The 12,034-nt window shown below is 41.7% G+C and overlaps 1 protein-coding gene across 9 annotated transcripts in view; it reads right to left on the bottom strand.

Annotated features, from left to right (window-relative positions):
* Positions 1-12,034, bottom strand: part of Ttc3 (tetratricopeptide repeat domain 3) — a 96,330-nt gene that overhangs the window by 46,571 nt on the left and 37,725 nt on the right. For 8 of the 9 annotated variants that reach the window (XM_050162047.1, XM_050162048.1, XM_050162051.1 and 5 more), the window contains 8 exons: positions 11,513-11,558; positions 10,472-10,595; positions 9,456-9,519; positions 5,151-5,211; positions 4,851-4,935; positions 3,057-3,191; positions 2,470-2,550; positions 422-534 (listed from right to left, as the gene is read on the bottom strand). In XM_050162047.1, the coding sequence (XP_050018004.1) occupies positions 422-534; positions 2,470-2,550; positions 3,057-3,191; positions 4,851-4,935; positions 5,151-5,211; positions 9,456-9,519; positions 10,472-10,595; positions 11,513-11,558 (709 nt within the window). The remainder of the gene's footprint in view (positions 1-421; positions 535-2,469; positions 2,551-3,056; positions 3,192-4,850; positions 4,936-5,150; positions 5,212-9,455; positions 9,520-10,471; positions 10,596-11,512; positions 11,559-12,034) is intronic. The other variant, XM_050162044.1, reaches the window with a different exon arrangement.

Here is a 12,034-nt window from a genome sequence, read left to right as displayed (position 1 = left end):
ATAGAGATCAAGATTATCATAAAATTTCCTCTAAAAAGTAAAAGATTTAAGGTGCATTAAGTGTTATGAATAATATTCAATTATCAAGAGTTATTTTTTTCTATTAAAAAAACCTAGAACACCCACCACTCTGACAGCAAGGATCTCAACAGTCTTAAATACTCTACTCCTGTTCCCTCAGGACTACAGCCAGTTTAGGGAGACAAGACTGAAAGACAGGAACCGTGGAGAGAACAGCTGTATGTGAGACTCAGGAGCAAGCGTTCCCACTACAGAAAGGTTTAGAGAGCAGGCTCCTGTGCTCCAAGTATGCACACATATGCTCACCTGAAAACCCCTCAATCCCCCAAAAATCCCTTCTATAAATGAATTAACCATGACAAAGACCGTCAGCCTGCGGCTCACCACGGCTTCCACTCACCTGTTTTTCTTCAGATACACTTTTCCTATTCCACAGTAGGCCAAGCAGTCAAGGCCCTCATTGGGGTAGTGCTCAATGATCCTTCTGAATTGGTTTTCTGCTTCAGACAGCTCCTTTAAGAGAGGCGAGAACCATCACTTACAAGAGAGAAATGCTTAGACTATCTCTAAGCTGATTCTTGTCTATGCTTAAAAAAGCCACCTGTGTCAAAAGTTCTTATAAAATTTTACCTTTTATATTTCGCTTTCTTATAAATGACATAAATCTCTGATCAACATGGTACCCATGGAAATGCAGAGTAACATCAGAAGTAATCCTGAAGGAAACAGACTACCGGTCGGAAGACATCGAGGGAAATGCACAGGCCAGCTTCACTACAAACAGGCATGACCTCGTGGTTAAACTCACTTGGGCACACCCCTGGAAGAACTGCCCCTCCAATGACACTGCCAGGACACTTTATGTAATGGGCACACTGCGCCACGGTGAACACAACAGGGATCTCTGTGCTTTAGATAACTCTATTTTTGAAAAACCAACAAACACATTTGTAGTTGAGAGAAACAACAGCAAGTATTTGTGACTGAAGAGAGTTGGGATAAATGGGGCTTGGCACGCCAAGAATGCACGCAAGGGAAGCTGCACACATGCTTCACAAGGAGCGAAGGGACAAGTGTGTGACGTCAATATGATCAAGACACATTGCACACGTGCATTAGATTCTAAAGAACTAAAATTATGACATCTAACTTTTTGAAAAGAAAATAGAGGAATACTAGTCTGGGTGAAATTTTTTTGAATGCGTAAGTTTTACTCTACCTTTCTCTTTTAAATTAGTTTCACTATTTTTATAGTCAATCAGAGACAAAAAAAAAAACCCACCCCTATTTCTTCCATTTTGATAAAGCAAAACATGATATTTTACCATGATACAGTTAAAATTACAAAGTCTTGTCTCCAACTACCTACTAGAAAATGTAACCACAGACATTCACAGAAGATAATCCAGCTGTCACATCAAAAAAAAAAAAAAAAAAAAAAAAAAAAAAAAAAAAAAAAAAAAAAAAAAAAAAAAAAAAAAAAAAAAAAAAAAAAAAAAGGAACAGGACCTCAGGTACCACGAACCCTTGGAAGTGAAAAGTGGTAATTTAAGCTTCCATATAATGGGAAACTTAGAACCAAGTTGGTAGGAAGGGCGAATTACATGGGCTTGTTACACCTGAGGCCTCTAAGTAAGCATCCCAGGGAAGCACAGAAGGTGTGAGTGCCATGAGATCTCAGGAAGCCACAGTTGAACCTTACATGCAGCTATGGGAAGCCCAACTTAAGCAGCAATCCAACAGTCATACACTCACCATCCAGACCTAAGGATATCAGCAAGGCCATTCTCATGCTTAATTTCTCTAAGAAGATATCTCACTCCTACATTAGCACGGCCTATATAACCTCCCCATACGCGATGGTAACACGATGTGATCTGTGGATGGTCTGGGTACTTTTACTATTCAGACTGCACACTTAGACACTCACAAATAATACAATGCCCTGCTGTTCACACAACTATACATAACTACAGAATCACAATGATGCCCTTTCCCTGGACATTATGGTTTTGAAATCTACCTATCTTGATAATGCTAAATTTTCCTAGCAATTGCCAAGTACAGTCTTTTTCTACTAAGAATATAAACAATATTTTCTTTTCTTTTTTGGAGATAAGGTCTTGGTCCAGGCAGGTCTCAAAATTGTGCCTCTCCTGGTTTTTGCCTATGCTGGAATTAGCTACCACCCTGCCTAGCTACCCTCCCGCCCCAAGCTTTCCTATAAAACAAAGCACTCACAACGTTCAGAAGCAAGACGGAGGGCGCCAAGTCTGGGGTCAAACCAGGCAGATAGATGGTAAGACCCTGGCTAATGCCCCACCCCCAAAACGAAGTTAAACCCAGTATTTCAGTTCTTCAAGAAAGGAATGAGCTAAACAGAAAAACATTTTTAAAATAGCATCCACAGTCAATGTCACATTTCGGTTATCTCTGCTAAAAGCTTACCTCGGGCCGTCCTATTCCAAGGAGGGAAATAGCAAGTCCATAGACTACCAGTACATAATTAATCATGGCCAGGTTCAATTGCTGTCAACAAAAATGCATCAGTTAATAATCTGAACACAACCATGTCCATGCTGCATTAGAGTAACTTCTAGCTACAACAAGCATACAACACCTTACCGACAGAACAAATGAGTCAGAAACACATTGGGAGAATAAGCGGCCCTGTTTCTGTAACCTCTTCCCACACAGACTGTCTCAGAGTGCCATGAGGCACAACTCGCTATGGATTAGAAAGGCTACATTCTTTTGCATGTAACAGGGCCTAGAGACAGATTGAGGTACCTGCCCTTAAAACCTTGCTTAAGAATGGAAGGAGTCAAAATCCTTAACCTGACGGGCAGTGTTCCTAATAGTCATGAACAATGGTCTAGGAAGGAGAGTCACGTGGATCTCACACTAACTGGGAGCACTACCCGCTTCCCACGCTGGAAGGAGTCACCTACTGCAGAAAGTAAACCCAGGTCCTCTTCTAGACCCGTCTGAGGAGCACTACTACAGCTATCAGAACTGCAGTCCATCGAACTCACCTTGATTTTCTGAGGATCCAAACCATTTAGCAGCTCTGTAAAGGCCTGGGCTGCGCTGCGGCAGCGATGCTCCAACAAGGCTGTGTACCCATCCTGAATTAAGCTTCTCAGCATTTTCATGATGTTAGCAAAATCCTGGGTATAAAAAAAAAGAAAAAAAAAACAGTAGTCCAACTCTGTATCTTGTTAGTCTAAAATTTAAGACAGTAAGTTGATCAGAAATGAAGATTTTCAACAAGTTAATTACAGTGATTTCTTTTGTGTGGGTGAGTGCACCTGCTAGGACACGGAAGTCAGAGGGCAGCTTGAGGGAGTCATTCCCCACCCACTGAAACCTGTCATAATGACAGGCAAACATTCCACTACATCTCAGCAATACACAGACAGGTGTCACTGTCTGTGACAAGTGGCTCATTTTAGTGGGTCTTCTTTACTTTCCAGAGCCAGAAGAGTATTTCCAAGTTTCAATAACAGGCTAAAACCGAGCCAGCTCCTCCACAGGTGAGTCTTGTAGCTGGGACTAAAATAATTAGCACACATTAGAACAAGCAATCTGTGTACTGAACACTCTCGGAGTTTTAACAATTGCCACCCTACCCTGAAACAAATGCTATTTCAGGTTTTAACTCCTCTCATGGTCAACATGAACACACATCCAAGCACAGCTATTAGGATGCACGTCAGTAAGTCAGATGCAAGAAAAGACAAAGGGAAAACTAAAATTAAAAGTACCAGTACTCTTCTGCCTTTTACTCGGACGATATGTATATGTTATCATCTAAATTTATATTTTAATTGCATAGCAATGGGTTCCACAGAGAGTAGGGTAAGGTCACAGTAAAGCAGACACATATAAACCAGTCAGCACGAGAGAAGACAAGTTTTCTGTGGGTAACGTTACAAACATCCAGAAGTTCTTATCCCCTAGGGGAAGCCTTGGTAACCTCTACCCAATAAACCAAGTCTAAGAAAATCTCTCAAAATATACAAGGAAAAGAGGGGTCTTTTGTATAAACTTGGTTTGTTACAGTATTTAAGATACAGTGTAAAACTGTATTTACTTTTAAGGTATGGCCTTAACAGTACAAAACATGATGTTCTCCGCAAAATATTCATTACTGCTTTGTGAGAATTGATCTAATTTTAATTGCTTTGTTACTTGAGAAGACAGATCAATAGAGCAAGACAATTTTGTTGGAAATGATTTCCCTCAATACAGGGAACGTGGACTCTCTGGACTGGACGCTCCCAATGAGCAGGCTGAACCTTACCACAGACCCAATTTTCTCATCATAGGGATGGGCTCTAATACAAGCATTCTGAATGAGCAAACTGGGCTCTCAGTAACTATTGTGTATGTTTAAATGATTTTCGCATCTTCAAAAGCTATTTCTGCTTCAATTCCTCCATGTGTTTTAGACTCGGTAAAATCAACACACAGCTAAAATCTGTTAGATTCTAAACAATTAAACATTTGTTTTTGTCACTTATAAGATTTGTTATACAGATCTAAAATAACAGAATTTTTAATGACCCAGATATTTAGAAAAAATATCCTCAGCCATGTTAATATGCCATTTCATCACTGTATAACGTAACAGAATTTTTATATGAAGTTTCCTTTGTTTATATAGAACAGTCATCTGATTCACGTTAAATCATTCAAGAAAGGTCGGCTCTGATGATTTTACAGCAGGAAAATGAACTGCAAGCAATTCAATTGTATTACATACTTGAAAAACATTTGAAGTTAGCATTATTAGACTTTTCTACAGGAAAAGTCTTCTCTATTACCTGGTGTATGGCTCTGGAAGATTTTGAAAACTGTTTCTCCAAAAGGCTTTTCAAATCTAGTGGTAAAGTCACTTGTGAATTAGAACTGAAGGAGAGAAAAGAAAAACATGTACTGTAAAACACTGTCAGAACAAAGCAGTTCTACATAAAGGAAAAAAAATATATTTACTGATACTCATTTCAAATATGACCCAAATTCTTGAACAGAAGTATTACCAACATGCTGATTCCACCCAAATTGTAACTATAAAACCAATGTGGTCACCATTAAAACCCTGTAAAATTAGAGAAGAAACAAACCTGGGCTTTTCTGATTCATTGTTTCGTGATTTTTGTTTTCCTTTATGTTTTGGAGGCTGACCTGCAAACATAAAAGTATTTGTTCCTGAAACTGCACATAAAACCTACAAGACTATGCACGAAACATAAAAGTGCATGCTAACTGGACTACAAACATAAAAAACAGCAACAAAAGACATGTCAAGTGGAGCAAGGAAGCCAAAGAAGCAGCAGTGTCTGTGACTGCAGCTTCACATCCTCAGAACAGCTAATGATGGTGCAGGGCTGGAGAATACACTAATATTCTGACAGCTACTGTCTGAGCCTCCGCAGACAGCCCCTGCTCTCAGGCAGCTTACACCTGGGCTGGAAGAGACCTAAGTCACTTTGGCAACAAACCATTACCAAAGACAAAACAAAACAAAACACCGAGATGCCATTGACACATTAATTCCATAGTCAGTAACTGCTTTCTAATTTACAGAAGGAAGATTAGTTACTTTAGTGAGAATATTTTGAAAAAGATATTTGGTTTTGAAGGATAAGCAGATATGGGAACTCAAGATCAGCAGTCATTTCAGAAATACTGAGTAAATATGTTATCCAAGAGATCTGCGAGGGTGGAAGGACAGATGGGCTACAAAAGCAGATATTAGGGGGTCACTGCAGACCCCCAGCTCCATCAGCCCCGTCTTCATTCCACTGGCAGGAGAAGGAGCCAGGGAAGTGCATCCTCAAAGCTGTGCTAGAGAGCTGTGTGTGATGGACGGCCAGGGAGACAGTCACTATGAAGAGACCAGAGCCCTGATGGCCTCAAACATAAGAGCTCCCGAAAGCAGAATTCTGCTTTGATGTTTTTAATGCTCAGATTTATTTATTTTTGTTGTATGTGCATGTGTGACCTGCCTGCATGTGTGTGCATGTGTGCCTGGTTCCAGTGGCAGTCAGAAGAAGGTGCTGCAGCTCCTAGAGCTGGAGCTACCAATGGTTATGAACCTGACTTCTGCTGTGCGGCACAAAGCTACTCAACTAATTCCAGGACCTCAAGTTTTCTGCCCGAAGAGAAATGCTTGACGAATGGACAAGATTTAAATTTACATGTTCTACTCAATAGTAACTTGTTAAAAACCTTTAAAGCACTATCCTTAAGGGCATTTCACATGCTGCTAGGCTACACTAGGTAAGATGGCCTGAATTTCCAAGTGTCGCAAGTTACGGCTGGAAACTCCTAGCACTAGACATGTGAAAATGGAGACTGAGAGAAGACGGAACTTCAGACAGAAAAGACAAAAATAGCTGACAGAAGCCAAAGCACTGAAGAGAACAACCAGCCAACAAGGAAGAAAGTCACAGTGTCTCGTCTCTCCAACCCTGAGCGGAGCACTATGAACAAAAGTAAGGCAGAAGGAACTGTGCTGTGAGGTAACCTTCAACCACCAAGATTTGGTGGTAAAAAGTAGAAGTCTACAGATCCACTTCAGGAAGATTTTCGTCAAACTATAATACAGAAGGAGATCCAGAAATTCATGACACATGCGTACTCACATCATCCACGGACAAGCACACGCAGTTAGCCCACAACTAAACTAAGACACAGCATCAGAGGTGAAAGTACAGGTGTGGCCCGATGCCCTGTTCTGTGCAGCCAAGTGCTGGAGCCTTCAAGGGAGTGATGAGGCTGCGGATGATGTCACCACTTTCTAAGAGGCCCTGGATGGAGGCCTCACCTTCCACCTCGTGAGCACACAACAAGAACACAGCCTTCTATGAGCCATGAAGCGCTTCAGCAGATACTCACCTGCTAGGAACAGGACAGTGGATTTCTCAGCCTACAGAAACAAACTACCTAGTTTGCAGAATTTTTGTTAAACTACTACAAATGAAAAAACATCTTTTCTCAATAGGGTAAAATCACCCCTAAACAGAGATGTTCTGATACGAGGACAACAAATGGCACATTTATTTATTTATTTATTTATTTATTTATTTATTTATTTATTATGTGTACAACATTCTGGACAACAAACGGCACATTTATTTATTTATTTATTTATTTATTTATTTATTTATTTATTTATTTATTATGTGTGCAACATTCTGCTTCCCACACACCAGAAGAGGGCGCCAGATCTCAGATGGTTGTGAGTCACCATGTGGTTGCTGGGAATTGAACTCAGGACCTCTGGAAGAGCAGTCAGTGCTCTTAACCTCTGAGCCATCTCTCCAGCCCCAAACGTTACTTTTTATATATAAAAGTCAGACCCAAGTCAGGTGGTGGCACACGTCTGTAATTCCAGCACTCAGGAGGCAGAGCCATGCAATCTTTCTGAGTTCAAGGTCACCCTGGTCTACATACAGAGTTCTAGGGCAGCCTGGGCTACCAAAAAGAGAAAGGGGGGTGTGTGTAAGCCTGGTGTGGTGGATCAGTCCTTTAATCCTAGCATCCTGGCGTGTGAAAGGGTGAGGCCAACCTTGCCTACAGACTGAGACCCTGTGGTATTAAATTGTATGAGGGAGGCCGACTATGGAAAACATACCTATAAAGGATTCCTGTTGTTAGAGGAGATACTGGAGAAAACTCTCAGTAGTGAGAAACAACAGCCTAAAGGAAAGTAAGGGGAGACAAGGAAGAGCAATGTGTTTTATTTATCTTTATATTATTGCTATTGGATTTATAAAATTAAACGTATTAAAATTTTGAAAAGTCAGAATTTATTTGAAATATATTCAGTGACCTCTTTCCATCTGTTAACGTGTTTGTGCTCCTGTGTGTGGAGGCCAGCAGTTCATTCTGGGTGTCTTCCTCAATCATACTGCACCATTTTCTGGGACAGGGTCTCTCACGGAACCTGGACCTTATGGACTCAGCTAAGCTGCTGGCCAGGGATCTGAAGAAACCTTCCTGTCTCTGCCTCCCAGAGATATTACAGGCAGGTGCCGCCACTCCTGACCTCAGATAGGTGTTGGGATCAAATTCAGGGCCTCATGCTTGTACAACCATCACTTTCCCAACTGTGACAGTTACCCTAAGTGTCACCCTGACTGGATCTGAAGTCAATTAGCAGACAAGTTATTAGATACACTTGTAAAAGATGTTCTTGATCAGTGAGAAGACCTGCCCTAAATGTGGGCAGCGTGCGTGCGTACACACACACACACACACACACACACACACACACACACACACACACAGGGCGAAAGAGATCAAGTTGGTTTCCTGTCATACTGGCAACTTCCCCTTTTTGTTGTTGCGCCCACTGCTGCTAATGTTGCTATGTCCACCAACATTAGAAGGCAGCTTCTTCGGCCACCCAAGGTCCATGGAAGGCCAGTGGCTTCCAGGAATCCTTAGGCCTTCAGCGTAGACTGGGACTGTTGAGGCTTTCAGCCTTGCTGGCTGAATGGCTACTGTGTTCTTAGCCTCTCCAGCGTAAAGACAGACACTGGATTATCCAGACCACATCATGTAACTCGATATAACATTAATCTTTTGGCGTATATTCATTCCATCCCATTCTGGCCCTTTAGAGAACCCTGTATATCAAGTGAGTTATCTTCCTAGACGGCAGTGTTATTTTTTCTTTTATAAAAGTTTATTTCATGTATAGGAGTGTTCTGCCTGCACGTATGTATGAGCACCCTCTGATACAGATTTATTTCATGTATAGGAGTGTTCTACCTGCACGTATGTATGTGTACTATCTGAGTACCTAGTGCCTGACCAAGGTCAGAAAAAGGTGTCTGCGACTCTGGAACTGAAATTACTAATGGGTGTTAGGAACCAAATCTAAGTCCTCAACAAGCACCCGAGTTCTTAACTGCTGAGTCTTCTCCCATTCCCCTCAAGGCTTCCTGGAAACAAAGTGCTACAGTTCCGTTCCACCACGTTCCCCGTGGGGGTAGACTGGGCATGCTGAGAAGGCTTTATGTAAGTGGGGCCCAAGGAAAGGCCTTTATGTCATGTCTTCTAGAGACGGATTGTCTTCAGCCTTGTCCTCTGTCTCACTGCATCCTGGTCTGGGACATGAGCAGTTTGCCTTTATACATACTCTGGCCATCGTCACCTACAGCTTCAGCAGAGCCAATACAGGCAGCATGCTTTTTGACCTTTGAGAATCTTGAGTCAAAGCAACCTCTCCGTCACCTCAGCTACCCTCGCCAGGGCTGTCACCACAGTGACGAAGAGGTGACTGAAAGTGCCATTACCACGTCTCAGCATTCAATGTCACGGAAGGACGACCACGGGAAATACAAGAGCACAACCATGTGATGCTTGCACAGACTTTTAGGCATAGAGGTTTGGGTGGTGACAATGAGTCTACTCACTTGGAGGTGGCAGAAATTCAGGTTGACAGTCACAATCGTCTCCCTTCAAAGCCTCATCTGCCACCTGCCCGTGAAAATAAAACTAGTGAGATTTTAAGACACAGCCAAAGTGTCAGCAATCATATAAGAAACAGAATTTAAACTAGAATATGATAGGATCCACTCAGGCACCTAAAATACACAACTATTTATGAACCTAAAAGTATAAATAAGCAAACATCATGATAACTAGAACTGAGAAATCAAGTTAAATGACAATTCTTGAAAAACAATCCTCTGATGCTGAGTGATGCCTGATGTAGAAACTGTTGAACGACGTCTGTTTGCTTCTCTACCTGAATGACATTTTCTATATTATCCATAAAATGACTCTGGGATTTGGAAAAATTTCTTCTCTGCCTATCATCCACCTAACATCCCCCTTATTCCCTTCCTCAAATATGGATGCAAAATATAAAGATGAATTCATCTTTTCATACACTGTGAGTCTGAGGAAGTCTCAGACATACAGCCAAGACATCTGATGACAGAGCCAGGCTAGAGGTCTTTTGGTGTCTGCTGAAAACACTAGACTAAGACGCCAGCTCAATACAGCACTGAGTTCAGGGCTGGGATCATGGCTGTCAGGGACAACAAAACTGACAGATAGACCTGGGCAAAGTTTCCCCCTAGGAGTCCCAAGAGCCCCTGGGTGGTGAGCTGGCAGAGCATCAAGTCACCAAATACACTGCACACAAGGGAACACCTAAACCACCGTGAAGAAAGAGCAGGAGACTCAGCTCCAGGCTCTACTGTCACTCGTTCCCAAGAGACCGCCTGAGAAACAGAAATGGTGGGCATACAAAAAAACTAAGTGGTGAAATAGTATTTGGAAAATTATTTTTAAGACACAACTGCAATTTCAAGGTAAATCATGTGACATTTAAACATCATCTTTATGTAGCTGTATATGATGGCTAGGTGAAAAGTGAGGCCGCTTGTACCTGAAACAGTCGCAGGGTTTCAGCTAAGCTTACCTTCTGGTTCGGATCGCCACCACTTGCCATTCTGTACTTAGCTTTTCTGAAAGCTCTCTCTGTTTCCACAAAGTTAAGAGATGTCCTAAAAGCAGGTGCTGAAGAGTTTCTAGGTAAGTAAGCCCTGGGGGAACAAACAACAACGAACCATCGCGTCAGTCCTAACGCTGACACACATCGGAAGGGGTTCTTCAGACAAGCTGCAGGATCACAGCCGTCGTTTCTCAAAAGCAAAGTACGTCATTCTGAAAAGATCTCTACTGCTAGGACAAGCTTTACACAGCAATAGTAGTTTCAACCTGAACTGGAGCTCAAACTAAGACTAGGTCAAGACAAGTGGTTCTGGGTCTGATAGCAACAAAGTAACCAAATCTTCCTGTTTTAACAGTTTTGATACCCAATACATCTAAACAAGTCTTAGAGAAAGTTTGACCTATTTTAGTTTTTACTACATTTCTTAGTATTTTTAAATTTTCATACAGTATATATTTTGACCATATTCCTTCCCCTCCCCAATCTATTTAACTGCCAATGATCAATTGTAGACCCCTGGCTATGGTTTCTTTACCCATAACCACACTCAGTCTATCTGTGGCCTTTGAAGGATACTGAGAAGTGACAGGCACAGACTTCATCCTAGCGCTCCTTGGCCAGGACCTGCACGGCCACAGTGGGCCCCATTTAAGCCAGCAACCTTAAGATCTCATTTTAATCTTTCCCACAGGTGTAGGCTAGCTATACTCAAAATGTCCAGAAAAAGAGCAGACCAACGAACTCCCAAAGTCAGCTGTTTAGGATAGAATTATAAATGTATGTGCATGCACACACACCCACACATACCCCTAACATACAAAACAAGCTTCTCTTCTGTCCCTGATCAAAAGGTGACACTACAGGACTGAGTATGTAGCTCAGCGACAGAGCACCTGCCAAACATGTACAGGGCCTGAGTCCGACTCAGCACCACATATAAAAGCTGCTGAGAGCTCTTAGCTGGCAAACAGTGGTCTTCAATCCATGGGAGACCTGATATTAACTCACCTGCTTTCATAAAAAGCTCTAAGTGGATTCTTAATTGATGTCCGACCTATAAAAGCCAACCACACACACAGTAATCAATGAACTGGCAGCACAGACTTTAAAAATACTTTCATATTTAAGTTGATAGTTGAAAACATTAAAGTATAAAAGCCGAAAAGTAAATCCTGGCACTTTTACAATTCTATATGCTTTCCATTTCAATGGTGTCAACAAACTACACGACCTCGTCAGATATCCCATCATATAGATCACTAACGAGATGCCAGCAGCACATATATTTGAACCAGGTAGTGCCTGTCTTCAAGGAGCTCACAATCTTACAGTCGCATTATGCAGGATGATAACAGGTACTTGATAAACAGAGCTGTTCAGTCAGCTATACAGACACTAAACACCCCCACCCCCTAAAAAAAAAAAAACAACAACAACAGAAGGAAGATCTACATGCTGGAAGTGGAACACAGGAATATTAAGTATCAGAGAAAGAAAAATAAGTAAGGAAAGAAAACAAGGCAGAAACGG

The sequence above is a fragment of the Alexandromys fortis genome, unplaced genomic scaffold, assembly GCF_014885135.2.
Source record: "Alexandromys fortis isolate MF-2015 unplaced genomic scaffold, M_Fortis_MF-2015_v1.1 scaffold_128, whole genome shotgun sequence".
In the NCBI taxonomy this organism is placed as follows: domain Eukaryota; kingdom Metazoa; phylum Chordata; class Mammalia; order Rodentia; family Cricetidae; genus Alexandromys; species Alexandromys fortis.
This window is presented reverse-complemented; position numbering and strand designations above follow the sequence as displayed.